The sequence below is a fragment of the Haliotis rubra genome, unplaced genomic scaffold (assembly GCF_003918875.1).
Source record: "Haliotis rubra isolate DU_JTF1 unplaced genomic scaffold, ASM391887v1 Scf200, whole genome shotgun sequence".
NCBI classification, from domain to species: Eukaryota; Metazoa; Mollusca; class Gastropoda; order Lepetellida; family Haliotidae; genus Haliotis; species Haliotis rubra.
In genome coordinates this window covers 1,307,155-1,335,000 of record NW_025766004.1, presented here as the reverse complement: position 1 = coordinate 1,335,000, position 27,846 = coordinate 1,307,155, and the positions used below count along the sequence as shown (strand labels likewise).

Here is a 27,846-nt window from a genome sequence, read left to right as displayed (position 1 = left end):
ATGTTAATATTGTTATCTGCAGGTGATATCAGTGATAGGATGCAATGATATAACTACTGTTATCTGCAGGTGATATCAGTCATAGGATGCAATGATATAACTACTGTTATCTGCAGGTGATATCAGTCATAGGATGCAATGATATAACTACTGTTATCTGCAGGTGATATCAGTGATAGGATGCAATGATATAACTACTGTTATCTGCAGGTGATATCAGTGATAGGATGCAATGATATAACTACTGTTATCTGCAGGTGATATCAGTGATAGGATGCAATGGTATAACTACTGTTATCTGCAGGTGATATCAGTTTTGAAAAAGGATGCAATGATAGAAGTTGTTATCTACAGGTGATATCAGTCACAGGATGCCATGATATAACTATTGTTATCTGCAGGTGATATCAGTTATGTATAGGATGCCATGATATGTAAGTATTGTAACTACAGGTGATATCAGTTATGTATAGGATGCCATGATAGAAGTATTGTTATCTGCAGGTGATATCGGTCACAGGATGCAATGATGTAACTATTATTATCTGCAGGTGATATCAGTTATGTATAGGATGCCATGATATAAGTGTTGTTATCTGCAGGTGATAACCAGCCAGATACCTGCCTCAAGTACATCAGGGAGCAGTTCCTGCAGCACAAGCCCCGGACATAAACAAGTCTACATCCACGTCTCCTGTGCCATTGATGTCCAGATGATGAAGGACATCCTCTCCAACGTCGTAGACATCATCGTTGAGCTCAACCTCCGCAAAGCTGGCAACTTTTGATTGACGGAGGGGTTGTCTGTCATTGTCTCAATGGATACTACATCATTAGAGATAAAATGAGATTGTTATGAGGAGATGTGGATTCTAATTTCACCATCACAAAAGAAGGCAGAGGTTTATTCCAATATAAAATGGTTTCTGTTAATTTAAGTCAGTCAGTAGGACATTTTTCTTAATTTTATGGTTCTCATCAAAAACTAAACCCACTTGTTCAACACCTTTAATATCCTAACCCATTCTAGCTTTTAGATGTCAACCATTTGTAATATCAAATTTGAGACAGTTCCTCCCTGACTCCCTCGTGTCAGTAAGTATTGTTTAAAAGGAAAGAAATATGAAGTGTTCACTGCAAAACCTAGATGGCGCAATTCACCCTTGTGACACTTAAATATTGTTAGTATGTTTCACATGTTATTGTTAGCCCTGCCATGGTGCAATTTTGTTGTTTAAAATCCTACACGAAAGTCAGAAACAGAGAAAGGTGAAACACTTCACTGGAATTAATCAGATGTTTCTAAGCAGAGATTATTTCATTATCCAAGGAAGTTTTAGCTAAAGGTTCTCTTCCATTGGATAACATTTAAAAGCGTTTTTTTGTGGCAAGGTGTGAAACCTTGGTGATGAGCATTTGAGCAAGGAAGGCCATGGGCCTCAAGAATGGATGCTAAATGGGCTGGAGCTGTCATTTATGAATGACATTGTAATGAATAGCTGAGGAGAACGACACAACATGGTTTAGAAGTAATGTGAACATGATTTCAAACTGGCATTCACATTTTGAAAATGACAGGTTATTATGGTGTGATGAAAAATGTGAATTGGTACAGGTAGCATCATGAACTGAAGAAGAATATGGTTTGGAAATGATCATACGAATGGACATTGGTACCATGAAATGTGAAATTTTCATGGGTCAGTGTTAAAGTGACATGATGGTCTTCAACTGATGTGAAATTGGCTTAGAAACGGTTTCAAACATGAAACACATATTGATTCCACCTTGAATGAAATATGAACAAGAAGTACCATGACATATGCTTCAGAGGTGGCATAGTTCTTGGTTCGGGACTGATATGAAGAATGGTGTTGAAGAACCATGAGCCCTGTTCTTGAACAGACACAAATCATGGATTTGGAATGAACGGAATTGGAATTATCTATGAAGGAATATCAGTGTGATATGATGCATGTTTGACCTGAATTTTGGTCAGAAATTGCAAGAGGAATGGTTTTGGACTGACAGAAACTGACTTTACAGAAGGTTAACAAGAACACCGACTGCAATTGTAGTTTGATGTGAAGGTTATGATGGTGTGAAATTTTGAATTGCAGTATCATGAATCATGAGGATTGGCATGAATCATGATTAACTGGATCTTGGAACTGAAGTACAGTTTTTTTTAACTTGATTGAAGAATGGATTGAATATGTTACACCATGAGCCAATGTTTATAAACCAACATTGATCATGGTCAAGAGATGATGGCAATATGGATTTGCAGAAACTTGAACCATTCTTATGGCTCCAAAGATGTCTGGAGTCAGGGAAATGGTTGTATTGTGTGAAACATAGACAGGTTGATGGATATAGTGTTCAGGAGGATGTGAAGAAGAAAACAACCACAAATTTATTGATGTCCTCATCTTTCTTGCTCTGATAAGATGACAAAGGACATGATTAGATGTCTCATCTTATGTGTAAGCTAACCACAGGAGCAAGCAGGTGATTGACCAACTGGACATCATGACTTCAAACCAATGCCCATTGCGACTGAGGAGAAAGTTATTGGCTGATGTCTGTCTTTATGAAATCCAACCAAAGTCATGGGATACGGTGAAAGATGAATGTCACAGTGAACGAAAAAGGAAGTTATCACACATGTGACCTGGGTTGAAGGTCTTTTTGCTGATAAAGGAAGGGATCACACATGTGACATAGGTAAAAGGTTTTTCTGCTGATATAGGATTGGATCACACATGTAACACAGGTGGAAGGTCTATGTGCTGTGACAAAGGAAGGGATCACACATGTGACACAGAGGGAAGGTATTTGTGCTGAACAGGAAGAGATCACACATGTGACACAAGTGGAAGATCTATGTGCTGTGACAAAGGAAGGGATCGCACATGTGACACAGGTGGAAGGTCTATGTGCTGATTAAGGAAGGGATCACACATGTGCGTTAGGTGGAAGGTCTACGTGCCGATAAAGGAAGGGATCACACATGTGAGTCAGGTGGAAGGTCTATGTGCTGATAAAGCAAGGAATCACACATTTGAGTCAGGTGGAAGGTCTATGTGCTGATAAAGCAAGGGATCACACATGTGAGTCAGGTGGAGGTCTATGTGCCAATAAAGCAAGGGATCACACATGCAAGTCAGGTGGACGGTCTGTGTGTTGATAAAGGAAGGGATCACACATGTGACACAGGTGGATGGCCTATGTATTGATAAAGGAAGTTATCACACATGTGAGTCAGGTGGAAGGTCTATGTGCTGATATAGGAAGTTATCACACATGTGAGTCAGGTGGAAGGTCTATGTGCTGATATAGGAAGGGATCACACATGTGACACATGTAGAAGGTCTATGATTAGGATTACCCTGCTGTAGTAACTACATGATTAGAAAGTCCAAAGATGAAGCTGGTTCTCATGCCTACTAGGATATGGTCAAATGAAGAATGTCCAAAATTGTCATCAAGGGCATAAGCTGAAGCCGTATGGGCATCTCAGAAAGATGCAAACGGTGAACAGGTGTGGTGATGTTTCTGATAAAATATAGCACACCTTCATCCAGGAGGGACCTAAAAAGACTGTCAGGTATAAAGCTTATGCTTGTTATGGGCATCCAAGGCCACCCAATCTTAGCATCCTCTTGAAGGATGCAGTTCTCTACACACAGAATGCATGATTGATAACACCAGGGCAGTAGGCTCCAGTTTCTAAAAGCATCTGGACACCTAGAACAGGACACCAACTTGAGTAATTCTCATGACATTTGAAGGGAATGAGACTTTGGTTCTGTATTGGCACCATGAATATCAGAACTTGAGATTCTTAAAGACCAATAATAGAGATAAGTTCTTGTTAGTGAATGGAATCTTTTCCCAGACTAAAGTAATTTTATGTTTCATTGTCTGATCTGATTTGCTTTTTGGCTGCATAAAATCTGCATTTATATGTGAATGAAATCTGCAAATTCTGATACTTTCATGAGATTTGCTGAGAACAAAACTACCTTTTGCCCAGATTTAATCACAGTCCTATCCCATGAATATAGTTTCTGACTTGGTCAAAATATTGTTTTTAAATTTCTTATCTCCTGCATGTGAATGTGGAGCGAACCCATAGAATATATTTTAATGCAACCGTGTCACTTCCCATGGAGTTTTTGTATGTACTTGTATGTCATAATGCTGATTGTTTCACATTGTTCATGTTAAACAATTTATGGTCATTGTTTGTGTGAAATGTTTTAAATACATTAGTATTTGCATGAACACTGCTTGTCAGGTCGAGATAAACATAGTGTGAAGTTATGACCTGACCACGATTCTCAAGGCTGTAGCTAACATGGGGGACTATCCTTATTTTATCGGAATGTCGCCATGACCAATTCCTTATCATTCTGTAATCGAGTAACCTCCTTTACGATGACAACATGGTAGGCTACAGCTCTGATTATGCTTGACATTTTACCACAAAATTTGGTGAAAAAATACAAATGAAGTGAAATGACAAAAATCTTATTTATGTAAATAAGGATTCTATCAAAACACCAAGCCAACTTATTTGTTGCTTGTATATTTCAGGATGAAATGCAGTTCAGTGAAATGTGTATGGGGATTTGAGACTCTGATGTCAAAAATTCTAAAGTGTTTGATTTTGAACTCGAAAAGGAATTTGGATATTTTATTCTTCATTGTTTGATTTCATCACATTCATGTTTTTCATGATTTTCATGACATAACAGTACCATGTTCTTATAGTCAGCACTTTAGCACTCTCACTTACCACCACTACACAAAAATAGCCATGTTGCACAAGAAATCATGAAGCACCAACATGATATCTACAAGCATAGGAAGGATTCTAACAAGGGATCCTTTTGGGATTGTGCTCAACCAGTTTTGGTTTTCTTCTTCTCTATTTAATTCAGTTCCTTTTGGTTTGGCTACTCGGTTTTTGTCTGGAGGCAATCAAGTTCAGTTTCAACTTTGACCTCCTCATAATTCACTAGGTAAGCAATGATTCTTGACCTGTCTCTGGACACTGACCGACACAGATGCAGTGAATCAAACAGGTAAGATGTAAGCATCCTAACGAAGATGGTCAGATTTGTACACATAACCATGGACCTCGTAAAAGACTTATTGATAGGCTAACGAATTTGACCATTTTCAGAGGACTTGCTTTTGAAGGAAAGTTAAGAAGCAGATAGATGGAGGAGAAGATTGATAGGGTACTGATCTGACAATAGCTTGATTGTTCTTACTTAATAAGACATATTTCCCCAGAGCTGGTTGTCTAGCACATGACCATTATCCTATGCGATATCGTACCACTAAGGTAGACACACATAGACATGCACATGACACATTGTACTTACAATGATGAATTTACTGACTGATATCAATGACAAGGCTATGGACATATGGACAGGTATTACAATTTTTGTCCATCAACCTAGTTGAAGTAGGACGCAGAATGAAACATGACGAAATGATATGTATTTGTTTTGTACCTCTGATTTAGAGGAAAAGAACTTCACATCTCTCTCTTGCATTGATGCTATGTATGAAATGTTTTTTGCTTGGTTGAAAACTTGAAAAACAAAAAAAAATGTCCTGTACCTACATTGTCTATTTATGATGATATATGTCTTTTTCTGATGAAATGATGTGTATATTTATGATCTGTGTATTCCTGGATGATGAAATGAATCTCACAAGGGATTTTGGTGAGAACAATGTCATGGTGTATTTGTGTACACCCATATGAACATTGACATTGATGACCTCAGAACCAGGAGGTCACGATGTAGAAGTGTGTGGTACTGTGAGATGATGGACATTGATACCCAACCTGGGAAATACTTGTCATCTTCAGCAGCTCTGGAAGGGATATCAGATGATATCCACCTTGTGTTTTTCTTGAAACGTTGTACCAATTGCAGTGAAAGAAGTCTTGTCACTGCACTGGTACCCAACTGTTGGACTTATTCAACACAGACTCACACAACAAATAATTTGATATATGACAATGTATCTTGTTTGAAGCTTTGAAGAATCATAAGAAAATATTGAAAAAAACAAAAACATATCTGTTGTTGGTGTTTTGGTGAACGTTTGTGAAATATTTTGTATGACCTGTGTTGTATACACACTTTGCTTGAAATCTGATGCTTGTGATTTAGGAATGTCTTTTGAAATGTATTTATGAAATATGTATTTGTTATATTCTTCTTGTTCTTTGACAATGTCATAATTGTATACATCAATACATATGAAATGTATACTTGTCATGACAATATGAATTTCAGATTTTACACAATGTTAACATGTTTAAATAATGTATGTTTTCACATAACTTTGCACTTATTTTTCTGGACTTCATGCAGTGTTCATGCATTTACAATATGTTTCTTGTTAAATTTCTTTAGTGTTTACGCAATGTTCATGTTTATAGAGTATATTTGTTGTGTGTACATTGTTCATGATCATATACATTCTGTATGATGATTATTAACATTATTAGTGTGTACACCATAATAGATTATTACAATGTGTCTTATTGGACACAGTATTCCTGTTTATAACTTCTGTACTGTGTTCCACAGTATAAACCTCTACTTTACAAACATTGGTTTGTAGGATGACCCTGTTTCTCTTAAAACTGCTCATGTCTAGATTCTACAACTGGCTAACTGGCTAACTGACAGTCTCAACAACCGTTATGATGGGTTTTAATTGGATTAAAGCAATAATGAGTAGACAAGCATGAAATATTAATTACACCAAGGAGATAACAAAGGCAATATATATTTTTAATGGACTCTGATCTGACACTTTTCAAAAAGAATTTTTCATATAATTTCACAAGGACATATGATTTTGGTCTCAATGAAAATCAAAATATAGTTCATTTTATAACAATGTAACATAAATAAAATGTCTAATAACTATATTTTATATTTGTTTGCTGTTTATTTACTTTTTAATATATTGGAATAACCAACTTATAACTTGAATTATGGATTAACTGTTCTCTCCCTATGAATTAATGTTCTAATTTCCTTCTCTAACCAAAACACGGGAATTTTAGCATGAATTCATACATTACAGGTACTTCATTATTCCATATGGTCAGTTAGTTATTCTGTAATATAATAACATTTTGGCAGAGAAACAAAGAAATTAATATTTCCTTATTTTTATCTCATATTTATTTAAAGTTTATTTCGTTCTAATTCATAATTTTAGGTTACAGTGTCCTTATATATTTTTGGGTAAAAGTATCTGTTTTATTAAAATTTGATATCAGTATCTGTTTTATATTAATTTTATGACTCAGTAATTTGTCCACCTTAACCTAATGACTATAGAAACTGTCATAATTATTTACGATATTATTACACAATATAGAAATATGTATTTAAAAGCCATTGTCATCAGAGAAATCCATTTGAATCAGTTTAAAACATCAGTTACTATACATCTGTTATAAATTTAGCTTTTATTGTAATACATTTACTATTGTTGTATTATTAGTAGAACCGTGGTGATCTGATTTCTTTGTTGTTAAAACACAATTGGCCTGTGACGACCACAGTAATGTATTAGGTAGATCCATCGACTGGTATAAGTATATATGCCTCTCCCCCTAATGATATACTTGTAAAACTGTCCCCTGAGAAACCCTGAATTTATTCCCATACGGCAGGACTTGGCAATACTCTACATGACATTTACAGCAAAAGTGCATTTCATAACTGTCAAAAATTATCAATATTCCAAAATATCATAATTGTTATAATCACGTAAGCGTTTCTTGATTGAAGTTTTACAGCGTATGATAGATGCTAATAGGTAAATAGATAACATTGTTGAGACCCTATAGCCCAAAGCGAACTGGACCTAGGCGTGGGCTTATGAGGAAGCTATCGTAAGAGGGTCTTTCATCAGTTTTTGTGTTAAAGAAAACTAAAAAGTGAAAGTAGAAATGTTTTACAACATTGAACAATAAGGTGTTCGACAATAATCATCTTTGGCAATGATAAGAAATAGTAACAATTTCATTTTTTAAATGTAAAATTTCACGTTTTTCTTGCATAATTGCATAAGTGCATTTTCAGTATAATATTTTTATGTATTTTGTATTCAGTACATTTGTATTACCAGAGTGTTACCATATGTAGGACCACAAAACTAAATAATGACTTCGGGTGACTATTTTCAATACTGCATCCTTGATATGTTGGGGTGTTTTCTGTCACGTATAAGGGTGTATTTACGTGGTAAATAACACTCAAAATTTTATGGATGTCTATTTGAAAAAGATGTGAATATATGTGAAGCAGAGTATATTCCCAAGGAATTATTAAATGAGTTATTGTTTTAGTTTGGGTGACTTTCCTTTGCCATAGCTTCGTCCTTGGTATACAGGTCCGATATGCTTCACGTGTTTGGTGCGTACGTACGTAAAAACGCCCGGATTGTGATGATGCTACTTGAGAAGAGACTATTACTATAAAACTGACAGATGTTGATAAAATGTTCCTTTGGCAGGCTACATTCTTACACAATAATTTTTCAGATAATCATTTTTGGCAACTGCTCTTCAATCATGACTCCATCCTTGATATGCGGCCCTTTCTTCTGTTTTTTTTCGGAACATTATCCTGGAAAAATAACAATCAAGCATCAGTGCTAGTTATGATGACTTAAAAAAGGCTGAAACAGAAAAACAATTGGGTTTTCTCATGTTAATATTCATAAGAAGAACTGGCATAATCATTTTAGTGTCATTTTTGTTTCAATTATAGCCTCATAGTTGATATGCTAGTTTACGATTCACGTTTGTAGTGAGTAATAATGTGGAATACTAACAATCTTGCATTTTTATTTTGCTAGTTATGAAAACAGGATTTTGGAATCAAACACTGCCAAAAAAATCAAAATTCGAGAGGGTTATAAAATATTCATTTGGTTCATTATGCCGCTAGTCTTTTTGAAATAATTCATTTTTGATTACTTTCCTCTTTCATTGCTGCATTCAAGATGTGCAGATCTGTTGTGAAGGTTATTTCAGTGTGCAATTCCATTGAAAAATATTAATCCAGAACATTTAGCCTTCATACACTAGAAATTGTCTGGGAATACTTTTAAACATAAGGATGGAACTATGGTATAAGTATGTGGTGATCCTCTTGATGAAAGGGTATGGATTTTCATACATAAATGTTATGGTCTGATATTTCAAATTTGCAGCTCAGTTTGCGTGAGAAATGAACTGTAACCCCTTAGATATTTAATGATACACTTTGAACAATTATTTATTAAGCAGACATTGATAACTTGAGCCAGATGTGACCCCTTATATTAACTCATCTGGGCAGGTTATCCTCTAATTGGTAGATATGCTTTCATTCTTAAATGTACAGTTAGGATATTGGCCATTTTGTTATTCATATTGGAATAATTTGAAGCTACTTTGATACGGGAATTGGTAAGATAAGGAATGTGAAGCTATGTGCTATGTAAGTATTGCCCTGCCCTGTTCCAACGTGTCTGTCACTTCCCATTGTTGCAAGATGTCCCAGGCGTTCCACGTGTCCAAGGTGTTCCACGTGTGACGCACATCATGACTGCCAGGGCGATTAGTACATTGTAGCATACATAGATAAAACATACATTCACACTACCACTGTGTTTTCTTGTTTCTGTGAACGTCCGGGTTAGAATTGGTCTTCAGCAACCTATGCTTTTCCTCAGAGAAGATCCGGGTTAGAATTGATCTTCAACAACCCATGCTTGTGCTCAGAGAAGATACGTCTTAGAATTGATCTTCTGCATCCTATACTTGTCCTCAGAGAAGATCCGGGTTAGAATTGATCTTCTGCATCCTATACTTGTCCTCAGAGAAGATCCGGGTTAGACTTGACCTTCAACAACCCATGGTTGTCCTCAGTGAAGACCTTGGTTAAAATAGGTCTTCAACAAATAATGCTTGTCACCACGGAGATCTGTGTTAGATTCGGTCTTCAGCAAATAATCCTTGTCGTGAGAGGCGACTAACAGGATCGAGTGGTCAGCCGTGCAGACTTGCTTGATACATCATCGTTCCCCAGTTGCGTGGATCGTTGTCGGTGATATGCTGTGAGGCACAGCTCTTTACATGATATTACGGATACTTGGTTGCCAGAGAATAACCAATCTGGATTATCTGCCGAAACAAATTCCATTGGGCTTAAAAGGCAAAATAGTGATAAAGCTACATGATTGGATCAGTGATGACACCAGGTGTTCACGAAAGTTTAAGCATGTCCTGCTCCACCGACAACACCCGACACCTACACAACATGCATACGAAAAGTGTGATGGTGTTGAATATCGCAAAACTGCTACAATATGGTATGTATGTGAGTGAGTGAGTTGGGTTTTACACTGCCTTTAGCAATATTCCAGCAATATCACAGCGAGAGACACCAGAAATGGGCATCACACATTGTACTCATGTGGGGAATCGAACTCTGGTCTTCTGCGTGACGAGCAAACTCTTTAACCACCGGGCTACCCCACCGCCCCCATACGTATGTGAAGATTCTGAGACAGTTCAGTATCGTATATAATAAACTACATAGCAGCACCAAACAGGATCGTCAAGCCTGGGTCAGTGTGTAAGGAGGCGTGGAAAGTCCCCGTAACGGTCATAGTATGAATAAACACCGGCAGCATGTTGACAAGCAGTTGTCATGCTTTTAATTGCTTGAAATTTCTCTTGAATAAGATATTTGGAATGGCATTATCAGACCTTCGTCAGTAACGTTCCATGGAATTTTAATAACAGAGCAACTAGGAGCGGAAGCCCAAAATTGGAACTAAAACATAGTGGTTGATGTCAAGGTTTAATTCACGAAAGGTGGATTGAAACTACCCCTCTGTCGTACAGCATGGTAAAGAGGTTGTCATCACTTGGAATTTCTGTGCGCGCGTCCTGATGGAAGTAGGGCACTGAATATGGTTTCTCAATTGTTTCTTTGATTTTTAACCAGGGCGGATAGATAGGTGATTGTACCCATTGTTGAAAGAATAACACCAAATACCTATTGTCATACAGGTATGACATCTTTACTATCGGGGTGGGGGTGGGGTGGGGGGGTGGGGGTGGGGGTAGCCTAGTTGTTAAAGCGTTGGCTTGTCACGCCGAAGACCCGGGTTCGAATCCCCACATGGGTACAATGTGTGAAGCCCATTTCTGGTGTCCCCGCCGTGATGTTGCTGGAATATTGCTGAAAGCGGCGTAAAACCAAACTCAGTCAGTCATTCTTGATCTATCGGTGTGAAGCCCATTTCTGGTGTCCCCGCCGTGATATTGCTGGAATATTGCTAAAAAAGCGGCGTAAAGCCATACTCACTCACTCACTCTTTACTATCGGGTATTATATGAGTGAGTGAGTATGGTTTTACGCCGCTTTTAGCAATATTCCAGCAATGGCACGGCGGGGGGCACCAGAAATGGGCTCAACACATTGTACCGATATTACATGAATGTAGACTAGCAGCAAGGCTCTTTCTATATCCATAGAAGAATATCCTCAAAGAATAGCCGTTTGTATGATTTCGACAATATCAGGATCGTGTGTTTATGGATCACTATCAAATAGTCATGACACCATTATGAGCGTATCCTGTCCCTCCGACTGCACTGCACTTATCAAAAACACATGCAATGACAAGTCAATTGTTCATCTGAAAATAGACAGGCTAACATAAGGTAAAAGTCAAATATGGTATTGCATCAAAACTGATTCTGAAAGTGTTGTGTTAGATAAGAGAATGTCCTCGACATGTCATCCACACAAATTTTAAAACTTTCCTGACGTCTTGAATGTTATAACATCAAACGTGTTGGGCGAGAGTCATGTGATGGTCTTTGAAACCATTGTTCTCATAACATGCTTGATTGTACAACAAAGGATGGAACTGCTGGAATAATATTTGACATGATAGGACCTAGTGGTTAAAGCTCGTGATATGTTAGTGGTTAAAGCGTTAGCTCGTCATGCTGAAAATCCAGGTTCGAGTCCATGTATGTTTAGAAATACGGTTCAAATATCAGCTCACAACTCAGAGAAGTCATTAACGAGGTCGTTCAGCAGCATGAATTGCCTGATAAGAGCTAAACCAGATTCAGAGAGAATATAGTACAGATGATACATTATTTCATGAACTTGAAATGCTCTTCCGCGCTTTAACAATGCTAAAAGAATTCAAGCTAATTATTATCTAAATTTACAGCAGTACCTGAGTCGCAACTGACTGAGATAAGATAAAGCGGAGTAGACACATTGTTATGTCATAGGCGTGGAAATTATTGGGCAAATATGAGAGGGACCTTGTGTTTGTGTATCATTGCGGGTAAGTCAAACTGTTTATTGATTCATGATTATGTCGTAAATCTTGTTTTATTGATATAAAATGTAATTGTAACAGTCATGTATTGTAGCCAAACCCTATTCCCTTGGTCTACGTAGCACAAATAGAACAGGTTTGTCAACTGTGGTTGCCAATGCTTCTGTTAGACAGCGTGATGCCCAGATGTAAATTGATGAAACGTCAGCGGAAAAGAATACCCAGGCTTGAGTATACATAGAAACAGATAACGGGCAAAGTAGATGTGAAAATCATATAAATAGACAAATGACACGAGGTGTTTTCGAAATGCTCAACAGTAATATCATTGATTATCGTGTTTTTACACTGGATAGTCATTGCCATAGTATGTGAGTAAACAAAAGAAGAATGAAATGCGTTTTTATGGCTATCAATACACACCTACTTATAGTGCAACATATGCTGGAACCCCTGACACCTGCTGCTGTCTTATCTAAAGGCCCCTGTGAGCTCCCAGAGTAGACTTGGTGCGTCATTATGCTCGCATTCAGAGGCGGCCAAATATATCGACAGGTGTGCCAATGTGACTTGCATGATTGCTGGTCGACGTGGGTCGTTGCTCACGATATATGCTCATGCTGTTGATCACTGGGTTGTCTGGTCCAGACCCGATTATTCACAGACCCCACCTTATAGCTGGGATATGTGCCGCAAACAGAAACTCTATCGAACATTGGTTTGTGTGGTGGCTAAACTGTTTACATGCCGCCATCATAGATCTAAATCATTGCATAGTGCGGCGTCAAACAATACATAAACAAACAAACAAACAAACAAACAAACAAACAAACAAAACCTTCAGAAACAATGCGACATTGCATACATACTTACCCCTCAGAGCGCTGTATATTCGTCGTCTTTCTACACGTTACAGTGATGCTGATGCAGGCAGCATCCGGCTTCAGCTTTTGGCCGACCCAGATACTACAATCTGTGAGAGGTAATGCCAGTTAACCACATGTCAGATTTTGAGCCATCTAAACCCTAATTTACAACTATATATGCTCTATATTCATATGTCAATAAATATCAGTATATTTGGAACAATATTATTAATATAAATATCTTTGTACCGCCTCGTCTGCGTACCGCCTCGTCTGTTGTAATCTTTATCTTCTATGACATATGTGTCTAAAATAAAAACCTATAAAGTTATATATAGTCACTATCAATGGTAAACAGTGATTACAGTTAACAGAGACTGGAGAGGTTATTCAGTAAAAGGCCTCCCTGATTTTTTTGATAGATAACAACTTCTTCTATTTCGTGATTGCGACGTGTCGAATCAGATTCTTGTACCGTTGTCAGACATAGACATATAAGTCTGATACTATCAATGTTATTACTCTCTAAAGAAACTATATTTGATTCCAGGATTACACAATTTATGCATACCTTATATCAGAGTTGGGACCACGAGTAGAAAATATGACCATCTATTCCTCAACCCATCCATCTGGCTCATCTATCATCCACCCGTCCATCTGGGCTAATCTACCTTTCAACCCATCCATGTGGTCCCATCTACTCACAACCCATCCATCTGGTCCCATCTACCCTTCAACCTATCCATCTGGTCCCATCTACCCTTCAACCCATCTACATGGTCCCATCTACTCACAACTCATCCATCTGGTCCCATCTATTCACAACCCATCCATGTGGTCCGGGCCTATATCCCTCAACCCATCCATCTGATCCCATCTACCCTTCAACCCATCCATCTGGTCCCATCTACTCACAACCCATCCATCTGGTCCCATCTACTCACAACCCATCCATCTGGTCCCATCTACTCACAACCCATCCATCTGGTCCCATCTACTCACAACCCATCCATCTGGTCCCATCTACTCACAACCCATCCATCTGGTCCCATCTATTCACAACCCATCCATCTGGTCAGATCTACTCACAACCCATCCATTTGGTCCCATCTTCTCACAACCCATCCATCTGGTCCCATCTACATCTGGTTACTATTTTATCCATCTGGTCCCATCTACTCACAACCCATCCATCTGGTCCCATCTATTTTACAACCCATCCATCTGGTCCCATCTACTCACAACCCATCCATCTGGTCCCATCTACTCACACAACCCATCCATCTGGTCTACTCACAACCCTATCTACCCTTCCATCCCATCCATCCTGGTCCCATCTACTCACATCCCATCTGGTCCCATCTACTCATCCATCAACCCATCCATCTGGTCCCATCTACTCCATCTATATGGTCCCATCTCTTCCATCTGGTCCCATCTACTCACAACCCATCTATATGGTCCCATCTACTCACAACCGATCCATCTGGTCCCATCTATTCACAACCCATCCATCTGGTCTGGGCCTATCTACCCCTCAACCCATCCATCTGGTCTCATCTACCCTTCAACCCATGCACCTTGTCCCATCTATTCACAACCCACCATCTGGTCCCATCTACTCATAATCCATCCATCTGATCCCATCTACCCTTCAACACATCCATCTGGTCCCATCTACTCACAACCCATCCATCTGGTCCCATCTACTCACAACCCATCCATCTGATCCCATCTACTCACAACCAATCCATCTGTTCCCATCTACTCACAACCCATCCATCTGGTCCCATCTATTCAAAATCCATCCATGTGGTCCGGGCCTATCTACCCCTCAACCCATCCATCTGGTCCCATCTACCCTTCAACCCATCCATCTGGTCCCATCTACTCACAACCCATCCATCTGGTCCCATCTACTCACAACCCATCCATCTGGTCCCGGCTACTCCATCTACTCACAAGCCATCCATTTGGTCCCATCTACTCACAACCCATCCATCTGGTCACATCTATTCACAACACATCCATCTGGTCCCATCTACTCACAACCCATCCATCTGGTCCCATCTACCTTCAACCAATCCATCTGGTCCCATCTACTCACAAGCCATCCATTTGGACCCATCTACTCACAACCCATCCATCTGGTCACATCTATTCACAACACATCCATCTGGTCCCATCTACTCACAACCCATCCATCTGGTCCCATCTACCTTCAACCAATCCATCTGGTCCCATCTACTCACAACCCATCCATCTGGTCCCATCTACCTTCAACCAATCCATTTGGTCCCATCTACTCACAAGCCATCCATTTGGTCCCATCTACTCACAACCCATCCATCTGGTCACATCTATTCACAACACATCCATATGGTCCCATCTACTCACAACCCATCCATCTGGTCCCATATACTCACAACCCATCCATCTGGTCCCATCTACCTTCAACCAATCCATCTGGTCCCATCTACTCACAACCCATCCATCTGGGATCATCTACCTTCAACCTATCGATATGAACGTATCTACCCCTCAACCTGCCAATATGAAGCTATCTACCCCTCAACTCATCCATATGGGCCCATCTACCTTCAACCCATCCATCTCGTCCCATCTATTCACAACCCATCCATCTGGTCCCATCTACCCTTAACCCATCAATCTGAGCCTATCACCGCTCCAAGGTTCCCCTGGTACCTTACACTCCATCCGACATCCTCGCATCGCTTCCATACAATACTGACCTTATTACCCGATATAACAATTCATATTTATCATATTTTCAAACACAGCCAAAGGCGTTGGATAACATTAGCTATATCGTTCTACAGAACTTAGTCGACGATTTCTCCTCAGTAACCCGTCCGCCAATGGCCCTAGCCACCACGTCGACAAGATCTTCAACAGTGAGTACTGTCTTCTTGGTCATGAAGCCAGTGAGTGAGTGGGTTTAACGCCTCTTTGAATAGTATGTCAGCTATATCACAGTGGGATTATATCACAGGAAAGACCAAAACAAAATGTCAAAACAACCCGACACCTGTATGGTGCTGTCAAAACCATGGAACGTAATCTGTCGGTAATGGGATTCGAACCACTTTACAGCGGATGAGAGCTCATGGGCATCTGTAATTCATGGAACAGTGTGTCAAATATACTGACGTATAAAAGAAAGTACACATCTGGTGTTTTGGAATATTTTCCAAAATACAACGTGAATATTTTTTTTAAAGTAGATTGATTGTGATTATACGTGTATTTGTGTGAACACCAGTTTATTTACATGTTCAGTGGCTCGTAATAGGAACAAGAGTCGAGTAAATTTCAACAACGCGACAATGTCCCTTCTGGCATTTCATATATGAGTGTTTAAAGAGTTCGTTGGTGTCGCAGAACACCTGACTATCTTCACAGACACATCCGTGAAGCTCCTCATTGGTGTATAATCCCGGCATGGCATAATAATGTTACGAACAAAGCCTGACATCTCATAACCACACATAACATCTCACAAGCTCATGAACATAAATATTACAATGGTATTCCAGCAATATCGCGATATGGGCTTCACACATTGTACCTATGTGTTGAATCAAACCCGGGTCTTCGGCATGACGAGCGAACGTTTTAACCACGAGGCTACCCATCTACCTATTACAATGGGAGTATAATATGAGAGTCTTATAATGAGAGTCGTAATTCCTGTTTCGCTTTTTTCAAATCCTATTTTGTTTCTAGTCACGGAATGCCGGGACCATAACGACACTGACTGCCACAAGTACGACTACCAAGTCTGTTACGATTACCAACCCTGGGCGCTTCAACGTTGTGCCGCCTACTGCGAGTTCTGTACCATTGACCGTCAGTATTCTCTATAGTCTAGCCCCAGTCATTTACCAATGATCTATGTTGGATGAGTGAGTGAGAGTTTAGTTTTACGCCGCACTCAGCAATATTCCAGCTATATGGTGGCGGTCTGTAAATAATCGAGTCTGGAGCAGACAATCCAGTGATCAACAGCATGAGCATCGACCTACACAACTGGGATAGATGACATGTGTCAACCAAGTCAGCGAGTGTGACCACCCGATCCCGTTAGTCGCCTCTTACGACAAGCATTGGTTACTGAAGATCAATTCTAACCCGGATCTTCACGGGTCCTATGTTCGATGAGTGTTATTTACACTTAGTATCTAGAGTTGGTTGTGTTTCATAGGCAACAGGTCTCCTCATACAGATATTGTGAAATAGCACTGAGCTGCAGTACTAAATGCAACAATGGCCGATGACCTAAATCTGTACTGAATACAGGTTGTAAAGTTTCTAATGTCTTTGTCTTGTTCTGTGACCGTAGCTAAATTCACAACGCCGGCCCCACCATGCAACGACACCGTCCCCAACTGTGACGAATTCAACAAAGACACTTGCACTAACCCTAACTACAGCGAATGGGCCCACAATCACTGCAGGAGCTACTGCAACTTGTGTCATGGTAAGAAGGAAGCGGGCACAATGGAGGTATGGCAGAATGGCCGAGGTGATGGCATGATGGTGTAAGAGGATGGACGGAGCCGGATGGAGGGACCGAACGGAGGGGTGATAGAGTGGACTGAATGGGGGCATGAAGGGATGGACCCAACCGGATGGTTAGGATGAATGGCTGCATGCTGAAGATGGTTGGTTGGTTTGTTGTTTAACGCCACACTCAGCAATATTACAGCTATATGGCAGTGGTCTGTAAATAATCAAATCTGGACCAGACAATCCAGTGATCAACAGCATGAGCATCGATCTGCGCAATTGGGAACCGATGACATGTGTCAACCAAGTCAGCGAGCCTGGCCACCCAATCCCGTTAGTCTCCTCTTACGACAAGCATGGGTTACTGAAGATCAATTCTAACCCGGATCTTCACGGGTCTACTTATTGATGAAAGGGCATTAGAAAGACATATAACTATACTGATTAAAATCATGAGCATCGTTCTACGCGATGTCATGTGCCAACCAGGTCAGTGAGCCTGACCACCCCATACCGTTGGTCGCCTCCTACGGCAAGAAGACCAATTCTTACCTGTATGTGCATAGATTTGCAGCAATGTGAGGCAGAGTTGTTGTGTACCTGTTGCATCCCCTGCTGACAAAACATGTTTAACGCCTTTATATATCTCCAGAAACACACCACCCACACTACAGAACGACCACACCCACAACGACGGTGAAGACCACGACTGACGCCGGTGAGTCATCAGAGATAATTTCCTTAAACGCTGTTTACATCAAAACCTACAAAACCAAAGTCTGATATGCCAAAAACCCTATAGTCATGGTATAATAGAAATATTCAATTGATATAAATATTAAATTTTTGATAAATCATTCGTACACTATGGACATATTGCTCCTTATGGTGTTACACATCTTCAACACAGTTTCAGTGTTCATCAATACATCGATGACAAGTGGAACATATTGACCTGTATTATTGATAGCATTGAGAGACTTAAAGAACATATACTAATCATTAAAAGATATTGTACTATTCAGCTTATATGAACGCATCGTTTGTAATAAACGTGGGAATCCCTTTCAAAAACTCATTCATAAGCTCACATAGACAAATAATCATTAAGTGTTTATATTAATTAAAAGATCCCCTAGCGTTTGGCTCGATCTTGTTTGGATCACTGTTTTGAGGTACAGCTTCACCTTTCAATAGCATTGTTTACTTAAAAAGTAGTCGTTCTTCTTACCATTTGAGGATGACCAATTAGGTTGTATGAACGAGTTTTAAACAGGCAGCCTGAAGTGTTTACAGAATGTTCCCTCCCGCTGCAGCGTGCCACGACCTCATCTCCAACTGCGCCAGCTACGGCAGACGCGTGTGTACCGGCGGCTACAAGGACTGGGCCGGCGTCAGGTGCAGGGCCTTCTGCAACTTCTGTGGAACAAGTAAGGGAGTTACTGCCTACTATACAGCCACCACCTTCAAACACACATCACCACGCACCTGCACAACTCAACATGTACTAGTCAAAAGATGAGGGCGACAAATTTATTTTCTCAGACAACTTAAGTTAGACGTGGTAGATTAATTGAAAGAATCGAGTAGTTCTTAACTTCATCTGAGTAGTATAATTGCCGTCAACTGACGGGGATATAAGAGCATCCTCATGTGGTAACTGAATCATCCCACTATGATTAGTTTCTACCTACAGCAAGCGATCATGAAAGTCTTGAAGAATTCAGTTTCAGTTAAGTTTTAAAATACAAAAAATACCATGCTTAATGTTCTGAAACAAAAGCAGTTTCCTATTGTGAAACAAATAAAGTAATTCCAACTATTCCAACCTTACCCACCCACAAGTATTCAGCTTCAACATTGTACGAAGGTGCGTAGAACTGACAATGCAACCTTACCCACCCACAAGTATTCAGCTTCAACCTTGTACGAAGGTGCGAAGAACTGACAATGCAACCTTACCCACCCACAAGTATTCAGCTTCAACATTGTACGAAGGTGCGAAGAACTGACAATGCAACCTTACCCACCCACAAGTATTCAGCTTCAACCTTGTACGAAGGTGCGTAGAACTGACAATGCAACCTTACCCACCCACAAGTATTCAGCTTCAACCTTGTACGAAGGTGCGTAGAACTGACAATGCAACCTTACCCACCCACAAGTATTCAGCTTCAACCTTGTACGAAGGTGCGTAGAACTGACAATGCAACCTTACCAAACCCACAAGTATTCATCTTCAACCTTGTACGAAGGTGCGTAGAACTGACAATGCAACCTTACCCACCCACAAGTATTCAGCTTCAACATTGTACGAAGGTGCGTAGAACTGACAATGCAACCTTACCCACCCACAAGTATTCAGCTTCAACATTGTACGAAGGTGCGAAGAACTGACATTGCAACCTTACCCACCCACAAGTATTCAGCTTCAACCTTGTACGAAGGTGCGTAGAACTGACAATGCAACCTTACCCACCCACAAGTATTCAGCTTCAACCTTGTACGAAGGTGCGTAGAACTGACAATGCAACCTTACCCACCCACAAGTATTCAGCTTCAACATTGTACGAAGGTGCGAAGAACTGACAATGCAACCTTACCCACCCACAAGTATTCAGCTTCAACATTGTACGAAGGTGCGAAGAACTGACAATGCAACCTTACCCACCCACAAGTATTCAGCTTCAACATTGTGCGAAGGTGCTAAGAACTGACAATGCAACCTTACCCACCCACAAGTATTCAGCTTCAACATTGTACGAAGGTGCGTAGAACTGACAATGCAACCTTACCCACCCACAAGTATTCAGCTTCAACATTGTACGAAGGTGCGTAGAACTGACAATGCAACCTTACCCACCCACAAGTATTCAGCTTCAACATTGTACGAAGGTGCGTAGAACTGACAATGCAACCTTACCCACCCACAAGTATTCAGCTTCAACCTTGTACGAAGGTGCGTAGAACTGACAATGCAACCTTACCCACCCACAAGTATTCAGCTTCAACCTTGTACGATGGTGCGTAGAACTGACAATGCAACCTTACCCACCCACAAGTATTCAGCTTCAACATTGTACGAAGGTGCGTAGAACTGACAATGCAACCTTACCCACCCACAAGTATTCAGCTTCAACATTGTACGAAGGTGCGTAGAACTGACAATGCAACCTTACCCACCCACAAGTATTCAGCTTCAACCTTGTACGAAGGTGCGTAGAACTGACAATGCAACCTTACCCACCCACAAGTATTCAGCTTCAACCTTGTACGAAGGTGCGTAGAACTGACAATGCAACCTTACCCACCCACAAGTATTCAGCTTCAACATTGTACGAAGGTGCGTAGAACTGACAATGCAACCTTACCCACCCACAAGTATTCAGCTTCAACATTGTACGAAGGTGCGAAGAACTGACAATGCAACCTTACCCACCCACAAGTATTCAGCTTCAACATTGTACGAAGGTGCGTAGAACTGACAATGCAACCTTACCCACCCACAAGTATTCAGCTTCAACATTGTACGAAGGTGCGTAGAACTGACAATGCAACCTAACCCACCCACAAGTATTCAGCTTCAACATTGTACGAAGGTGCGTAGAACTGACAATGCAACCTTACCCACCCACAAGTATTCAGCTTCAACCGTGTACGAAGGTGCGTAGAACTGACAATGCAACCTTACAATTGTATCAATGATGATCTTGACGACCCCGGCTACAACGGTGATGACGACGACGATGGTGCTCCTGCTGCTGCTGCTGATGGTGATGATGACGACGACGGTAATGACGACGGTAATGACGACGACGACAATGATGATGATGATTATGATGTTTATCTTATCTGTTTAAACTATCAATGACTTTTTTTTATTTTTGTATGTGATCATGCCAGGTCCACCACCGACCACCCCTGCCCCATGTGTGGATGTCGTGCAGAACTGCGTCCAGTATGAGAAAACCACCTGCACCGACCCGTTCTATAAGGTGTGGGCGGAGAAAAACTGCAGGGCCTTCTGCAAGTTCTGCAACGGTATGTTTGCTGTTTGGAAATATAGAGCAAGAAATACAAGAAATTGCATACACCAGCAATGTGGGGATGTAGCAGGCTCCCGTACCTAACATAGACTTACGACGGTCTTAGCGTTAACGGTTATTTTGTACAACGGCACCCAGGGCCCCATTTCACAAAGCGATCGTATCGCTCAAGTGATCGCAACTCCCATTCAAGACTGACGCCAAGTCTCTGAATATGTATAATTTTGATAGTGACAAACAAACCCATTTAAATTGAAAAGCAGCCCCAGGAAGACTAGAGGTTCTGGGACTGTGAGACAGATTACTTCCATACTTTAACATAGACTTACGGCAGTCTTAGCATTAAAGTTGTATTGTACAACGGCAATTAAAGTTGTATTGTACAACGGCAATTAAAGTTGTATTGTACAACGGCACCCAGATCGGCAGCGCAGTATGTCAATCAGTTAGGGATTAACCAAACAATAGCATGTACGGTTATTTTGGGAGGCTGTAAGGGTTAGCCTACTTTAAGTTCCGAAAGAGCAAATGTGATGTCCTATCGGTAAGCGAACAGAAAAACCAGAATGGTTGTTGGGTGTTTTGGAAGGGTAAGAATACAATATGACCCGAATGAATGAGCGAATGTTAGGTTTTGAACGGTTAGATGGTTAAGACATATTTTCAAGGATTCGCAAGATTGATTTTGATCAAAACGTTCTTGATGATATGTTATGGCCGTTTGAATGCAATTTTCATTTGCCACGGTGCAAGGAAAGACCAATTCTAACCCAGATTTTCACGGGTCAAACATATACAAGTGGCATGAACAACAAAACCTCAACAACGGTTCAGTAATTACGTCAGTGTGTTAGAAGCGTTTTCCTTATAGACGGTGATAACTGTACAGGAAATGAGGTTTTTAATAGCAACGATGTTACACCTTGTCGTTTTTAACATCTAGTGACCACAACAACAACGCCAGCGTCAACAACAACAGTGTCAACACCAACCACGACTCTCGAGACAGGCACAACTCAAGAGACAGGCACGACGCTCGAGACAACCACAACTCTCGAGACAACCACACCGACTACGACTAAGCGACAGACGATGTCCCCCCTATGAAGGTCACGGCGCTACCGGCACATTCGGGGAGTTCTGTAAGTATGGAGTTATCAGTAATCTCCAACATTGTCGGAAAGTATATCCTATTTGTTTTCTGCAAATGTGTTCGTGCAGTTATATTAAAACAAGACTGCACTATAGCGATCTGTAAATTCTGGCTCTATAGGGGCCGTGGGGTAGCCTAGTGGTAAAAGCGTTCGCTCGTCACGCTGAAGACCCGTGTTCGATTCCCCACATAGGTACAATGTGTGAAGCCCATTTCTGGTGTCCCCTGTCGTGATATTGCTGGAATATTGCTAAAAGCGGCGTAAAACTAAACTCACTCACTCTTGCTCTATACCTTCACGTTGGTACTTGTTTTCCCTTGGCCCTCTGGTGACCACATGTGCATAAGTACGTGTATGCATATAGACTAATATATGGATCCTTGAAATGAACATACACATGTATTTTACAAAAACAGACTGTTCTTAAATTATCTCCATAAAGTGTAACAAAAACGGAACCCAAATCCTTCCTCATTTCAGAAACAAAGGTAATCTCGACTTCCACATGTATTAGACTAGCATGGGCTGTATTGGGTATATTTGTTTCAGGGTCCGTGTGACCCGATACACTGTCCCACATTTCAGTGTAGCCTATTCCAACTAGGATCCACATTACAGGCAGCCCGTACTATACCTCAGTATGTTGTACTATACCCCAGTGTGCGTGTACAGTGGCGCCCTGTTACATAATGTTGTACTATATCCCTAATGGTACAATGGGGCTCTGTTATAGAATGTTGTACTGTGTCGCTAGTTAATGTGTACAATATCACTCTGGTCTACAATGCTGTACTGTATCCCTAGTTTACATGTGTCATGACACTCTGGTATACAATGTTCTGTGTCCCCAGGTTTCGTGTACAATATCACTATTGTATACAACGTTGTACTACATCCCCAAGTGTGCATGTCTCATGACACTCCGATATACATTGTTCTGTGTCCCTGTACTATTTCCCCAGAGTTCATGTGTCATGACACTCTGGTATACAATGTAATACTGCATCCCTAGTTTACGTGTAGAATATCAGTCTGTTATACACTGTTATACTGCATCCCTAGTTTACGTGTAGAATATCAGTCTGTTATACACTGTTATACTGCATCCCTAGTTTACGTGTACAATATCAGTCTGTTATACACTGTTATACTGCATCCCTAGTTTACGTGTAGAATATCAGTCTGTTATACACTGTTATACTGCATCCCTAGTTTACGTGTAGAATATCAGTCTGTTATACACTGTTATACTGCATCCCTAGTTTACGTGTAGAATATCAGTCTGTTATACACTGTTATACTGCATCCCTAGTTTACGTGTAGAATATCAGTCTGTTATACACTGTTATACTGCATCCCTAGTTTACGTGTACAATATCAGTCTGTTATACACTGTTATACTGCATCCCTAGTTTACGTGTAGAATATCAGTCTGTTATAAACTGTTATACTGCATCCCTAGTTTACGTGTAGAATATCAGTATGTTATACACTGTTATACTGCATCCCTAGTTTACGTGTAGAATATCAGTATGTTATACACTGTTATACTGCATCCCTAGTTTACGTGTAGAATATCAGTATGTTATACACTGTTATACTGCATCCTTAGTTTACGTGTAGAATATCAGTCTGTTATACACTGTTATACTGCATCCCTAGTTTACGTGTACAATATCAGTCTGTTATACACTGTTATACTGCATCCCTAGTTTACGTGTACAATATCAGTCTGTTATACACTGTTATACTGCATCCCTAGTTTACGTGTAGAATATCAGTCTGTTATACACTGTTATACTGCATCCTTAGTTTACGTGTAGAATATCAGTATGTTATACACTGTTATACTGCATCCCTAGTTTACGTGTAGAATATCAGTCTGTTATACACTGTTATACTGCATCCCTAGTTTACGTGTACAATATCAGTCTGTTATACACTGTTATACTGCATCCCTAGTTTACGTGTAGAATATCAGTATGTTATACACTGTTATACTGCATCCCTAGTTTACGTGTAGAATATCAGTCTGTTATACACTGTTATACTGCATCCCTAGTTTACGTGTACAATATCAGTCTGTTATACACTGTTATACTGCATCCCTAGTTTACGTGTAGAATATCAGTCTGTTATACACTGTTATACTGCATCCCTAGTTTACGTGTAGAATATCAGTATGTTATACACTGTTATACTGCATCCCTAGTTTACGTGTACAATATCAGTCTGTTATACACTGTTATACTGCATCCCTAGTTTACGTGTACAATATCAGTCTGTTATACACTGTTATACTGCATCCCTAGTTTACGTGTAGAATATCAGTATGTTATACACTGTTATACTGCATCCCTAGTTTACGTGTACAATATCAGTCTGTTATACACTGTTATACTGCATCCCTAGTTTACGCGTGTAGAATATCAGTCTGTTATACACTGTTATACTGCATCCCTAGTTTACGTGTAGAATATCAGTCTGTTATACACTGTTATACTGCATCCCTAGTTTACGTGTAGAATATCAGTCTGTTATACACTGTTATACTGCATCCCTAGTTTACGTGTAGAATATCAGTCTGTTATACACTGTTATACTGCATCCCTAGTTTACGTAGAATATCAGTCTGTTATACACTGTTATACTGCATCCCTAGTTTACGTACAATATCAGTCTGTTATACACTGTTATACTGCATCCCTAGTTTACGTGTAGAATATCAGTCTGTTATACACTGTTATACTGCATCCCTAGTTTACGTGTAGAATATCAGTCTGTTATACACTGTTATACTGCATCCTTAGTTTACGTGTAGAATATCAGTCTGTTATACACTGTTATACTGCATCCCTAGTTTACGTGTAGAATATCAGTCTGTTATACACTGTTATACTGCATCCCTAGTTTACGTGTAGAATATCAGTCTGTTATACACTGTTATACTGCATCCCTAGTTTACGTGTACAATATCAGTCTGTTATACACTGTTATACTGCATCCCTAGTTTACGTGTAGAATATCAGTCTGTTATACACTGTTATACTGCATCCCTAGTTTACGTGTAGAATATCAGTATGTTATACACTGTTATACTGCATCCCTAGTTTACGTGTACAATATCACTATTGTATACGGGGCGGTGGGGTAGCCTAGTGGTTAAAGCGTTGGCTCGTCACGCCGAAGACCTGGGTTCGAATCCCCACAAGGGTACAATGTGTGAAGCCCATTTCTAGTGTTCCCCGCCGTGATGTTGCTGGAATATTGCGAAAAGCGGCGTTAACCCAAACTCAGTCAGTCAGTCAGACTGTTGTATACAATGTTGTACTTCATCCCTAGTTTGCGTGTACAACGGCAAGCAATACAAAGAAGGGGAGAAGTGGGATGATGGCTGCCAGTTGGAGTGCTCCTGTGAGGATGCAGAGTTCAATGATGTCAGCTGTGCTGACAAGTAAGTGCTTCTTGATCTAAAAACTGATCGCTATTATGAATATTATTCGAGGAAATATTATGAAGTAAAGAGAGATTCGATGTTTTATCTCAGTCAACAAGAAGGTGTAGAATCACAATCAAATAGTGACAAAATCAAACAAGGTGCAATAAGTATTGGAAAAAGCAGAAAAGTGTCACCTATAACCACAGTATGTCCTTTCTCAAACGTACCAGTTCTTGTTGATTTTTTCAGATGTCCTCATTGGAATCTGCCGAACACTTGTCAGGAAATAACAGTTCCCGGAAAGTGTTGCCCAACTATACACTGCAACATGCAGTCCTAGGTAAGTGTTGTCCAACTATACAATGCAACATGCAGTCCTAGGTAAGTGTTGTCCAACTATACACTGCAACATTCAGTTCTAGGTAAGTGTTGTCCAACTATACACTGCAACATTCAGTCCTAGGCAAGTGTTATCCAACTATACAATGCAACATTTAGTTCTAGGTAAGTGTTGTCCAACTATACAATGCAACATTCAGTCCTAGGCAAGTGTTGTCCAACTATACAATGCAACATTTAGTTCTAGGTAAGTGTTGTCCAACTATACAATGCAACATCCAGTCGTAGATAAGTGTTGTCCAACTATACACTGCAACATTCAGTCCTAGGTAAGTGTTGTCCAACTATTCAATGCAAGATGCAGTCCCAGATAAGTGTTGTCCAACTATACACTGCAACATTCAGTCCTAGGTAAGTGTTGTCCAATTATACACTGCATCATGCAGTCCTAGTTAAGTGTTGTTCAACTATACACTGCAACATTTAGTCCTAGGTCAGTGTTGTTCAACACATCAGTGTCAAGTAAACCATGTTTATTTCTAGATGGGGATCGCATAATGTGATTTTTGGACTTGTCTCCCATGCCTTGGATATGATTAAATATGTACGGTGTCTGTTTTCAGGATGGCTGTTATGATGGATGGAATTACAGATACACAATTGTACCTTCTGAATTCACATTTGAATTAAATCTCCCGAGCATATTTTGTGTTTAATTTTTTCGATGAGATGAAGCAGCACCAGAGTTGAGAGATGAATCAGTACTTACAGTTATATAGAGAGATAAATGAAAACTACCATTTGAATTACTATTGAATCTTCAATAGAATTTGTCTTCAGCAACCCATGCTTGTTGTAAAAGGCGACTAACGGGATCGGGTGGTCAGGCTCGCTGACTTGGTTGACACATGTCAATTACGGTTCATGCTGTTAATCACTCGATTGGCAGATTCAGACTCGATCATTTACAAACAGCTGTCATATAGCTGAAGTATTGCGGAGTGCGGCGTTAAACAACAAACAAACAAAAACAAGACACAGTGTAA

At 40.1% G+C, this 27,846-nt stretch overlaps 2 protein-coding genes across 2 annotated transcripts in view; both read left to right on the top strand.

Annotated features, from left to right (window-relative positions):
- The window catches only part of LOC124275656 (guanine nucleotide-binding protein G(t) subunit alpha-2-like), a 48,722-nt gene extending 41,748 nt beyond the window's left edge, over positions 1–6,974 (top strand). The window contains 4 exon segments of the mRNA XM_046711280.1: positions 603–661; positions 663–2,875; positions 2,927–2,975; positions 3,171–6,974. Coding sequence (XP_046567236.1) covers positions 603–661; positions 663–788 — 185 coding nt within the window. The 3' untranslated portion in view covers positions 789–2,875; positions 2,927–2,975; positions 3,171–6,974.
- A 5,307-nt stretch (positions 6,975–12,281) lies between these two features.
- LOC124275655 lies at positions 12,282–27,504 on the top strand. Its single transcript, XM_046711279.1, has 12 exons — positions 12,282–12,429; positions 13,340–13,405; positions 16,133–16,207; positions 17,040–17,162; positions 17,656–17,793; positions 18,475–18,540; positions 19,139–19,252; positions 21,726–21,863; positions 22,812–23,010; positions 26,365–26,476; positions 26,711–26,801; positions 27,424–27,504. Exons 1-9 carry the CDS (start codon positions 12,396–12,398, stop codon positions 22,973–22,975), a joined length of 918 nt encoding a protein of 305 aa, XP_046567235.1. The 5' UTR covers positions 12,282–12,395; the 3' UTR covers positions 22,976–23,010; positions 26,365–26,476; positions 26,711–26,801; positions 27,424–27,504.
- Positions 27,505–27,846: the final 342 nt, after the last annotated feature.